Genomic DNA, 1,978 nt, shown 5'->3' with positions numbered 1-1,978 from the left:
GTTTTGTTTAGTTTTCTTCTTGGAAAAAGTTATTAAAAACAAGTTTTTGTCTAAATTAAGGTGAATTCATGGTTCCTTTTTCCACATAATGTTAACCGGTAGTGTTTATGATGAAAAAAAATAAAATAAAATTATGTGATCGGTATTGGTGATCGGTATCGGTGATCGGCCCTCATGGGTGATCGGTATTGGCAGGAAAAAACCTGATCGGCACATCTGTAGTTGTAGTTGAAATGTATGTGCTTTTTAATGTTTTTTTAAACCATTTCCGCACCAAAGACAAAAAAAAGTCAATACTCTTTTTGCTAAATGCGATGTTTATCTTTGTTTTAAATCCTAAAAATAGAAATAAGTTGGTGGTTGTTTAAAAATGATGACAGAAAATGATAAGTGATCATTTTTTCAAAATGTTGTGTGACATTTGTGAGTTTTATTTGACTGTTTTATTTTAAGACCCCCAGATCCTGATCTGGGGTATCAGGATTTAATAAAAAAAAAAGAATTAGGGTTGTACGTTTGTATAAATCTATCTTTGTATAAAATGGTCTGTATAGAATGTCCTAACAGATTCCACCCTGTCCATGTTTATTAAAGAAACACAAAGCCAAGTGAAAGCTGACATGAGACTTTTGGGAGGATCCAGCTCAGAAATCCTTCAGGCACATTGTTTGTCCGTCTCCATTTGAGTCGGGTTTTCAGACTGCAACGAGCACGACTGCGTAGTTGTGACAGAGTCAACACATTTGGGTTTTGTATGTGTCAACCTGCGACAACTCGCAGCAGATCAGTGTTTGATGGAAACAGGAAATGAGTCTGCCTGAACTGAGAAACTTTCATCAGCTTTTTGACTGACAGAGCAGCTTCATGTAAATATGGAGGATTTCTAACAGAGATGAATCGATCCACTTTGTTCACTTTCGATACCGATATCTGAAGTTCAGTATCAGCTGATACCGATACAGAAAAATGCTTCTTTTTTGAAACACAGACATAAATGTTCTGAATTACAAATGTATTTGATAACTGCACCAGTACAGCTCACCTAAATACACCAATAGCTTCACAGGTTTGGTCAAACATGTAAAACAACATTAATTTGTTCAATCTGAACAATTAGGAGTAGAACAGCCAATGAAAAATAAATAATAAAGAAACTGAATCTAACAAAATCAATAGGTGGGCTATCTTGGTCAAACGGGTAAAATGAAACCATAACAAACCTCCTTTCAAATGGTTCAGAAATTTCAATTAGGAATTTTAAATATAATGTAAAAAATAAAGCATGACAACACTCAGAGTACAAAGCATAGAATTAGACTGGACAGATTTGTCCTTGTGGATCAGGAAGATTGCCACCAATACCTGATCTAGGATTTTTTTTCAATATCGGGTCCGATACAAATATTCATATCGTATCGGTGTGTCTCTAATTTCTAAAGAAGACAGATACGATATGTGCTTCAGTTTAAGGATGATCTTTATGCCTCTCTTGCAGTTCGTCTCCATGACAGCATCTCAGAGGAAGGCTTCCACTACCTTATCTTTGACCTGTAAGTCTCTAAACCTGCTCCCTGCGTTGCTCTGCACTGATTTCAGCCCTCCATCACCTCCATGCGTTACTTTACATCCCCATCTCTGCATTCCTTCTCCTCTCTTCATCCCCCCCTCCCTCCTTCTACCCTCCCTTCTCACATTACATAACCACACACACCCACCCTCCCCTCACTTCTTGCGGCTCCCGCGCACACTCTAACACACACGCATGCACGCGCGCGCTCGCACGCACGAACACACACACACACACACGGACGCACGCATCCCCCCCCACCCCCCCGCACTGGAGCTAGTCTCCATGGCAACACTGTCAGAGAGAATCCTGCAGCCGGGGTTTCCCCCAAATGAGGACATCCCCCTCCTATTCCTGTGTGTGTGTGCGTGGGTGGGTGTGTGTGTGTGTGTGTGTGTGTGTGTGTGTGTG

General features: G+C 40.2%; 1 protein-coding gene across 3 annotated transcripts in view; it reads left to right on the top strand.

The window, feature by feature from the left end:
* Positions 1-1,978, top strand: part of camk2b2 (calcium/calmodulin-dependent protein kinase (CaM kinase) II beta 2) — a 49,013-nt gene that overhangs the window by 12,253 nt on the left and 34,782 nt on the right. For all 3 annotated transcript variants that reach the window (XM_008423239.2, XM_008423241.2, XM_008423238.2), the window contains exon 4: positions 1,496-1,550. In XM_008423239.2, coding sequence (XP_008421461.1) covers positions 1,496-1,550 — 55 coding nt within the window. The remainder of the gene's footprint in view (positions 1-1,495; positions 1,551-1,978) is intronic.

Source organism: Poecilia reticulata, linkage group LG12 (genome assembly GCF_000633615.1).
Source record: "Poecilia reticulata strain Guanapo linkage group LG12, Guppy_female_1.0+MT, whole genome shotgun sequence".
In the NCBI taxonomy this organism is placed as follows: domain Eukaryota; kingdom Metazoa; phylum Chordata; class Actinopteri; order Cyprinodontiformes; family Poeciliidae; genus Poecilia; species Poecilia reticulata.
Note: the sequence above shows the minus strand (reverse complement) of the source record. Positions and strands in the feature narration are given on the sequence as shown.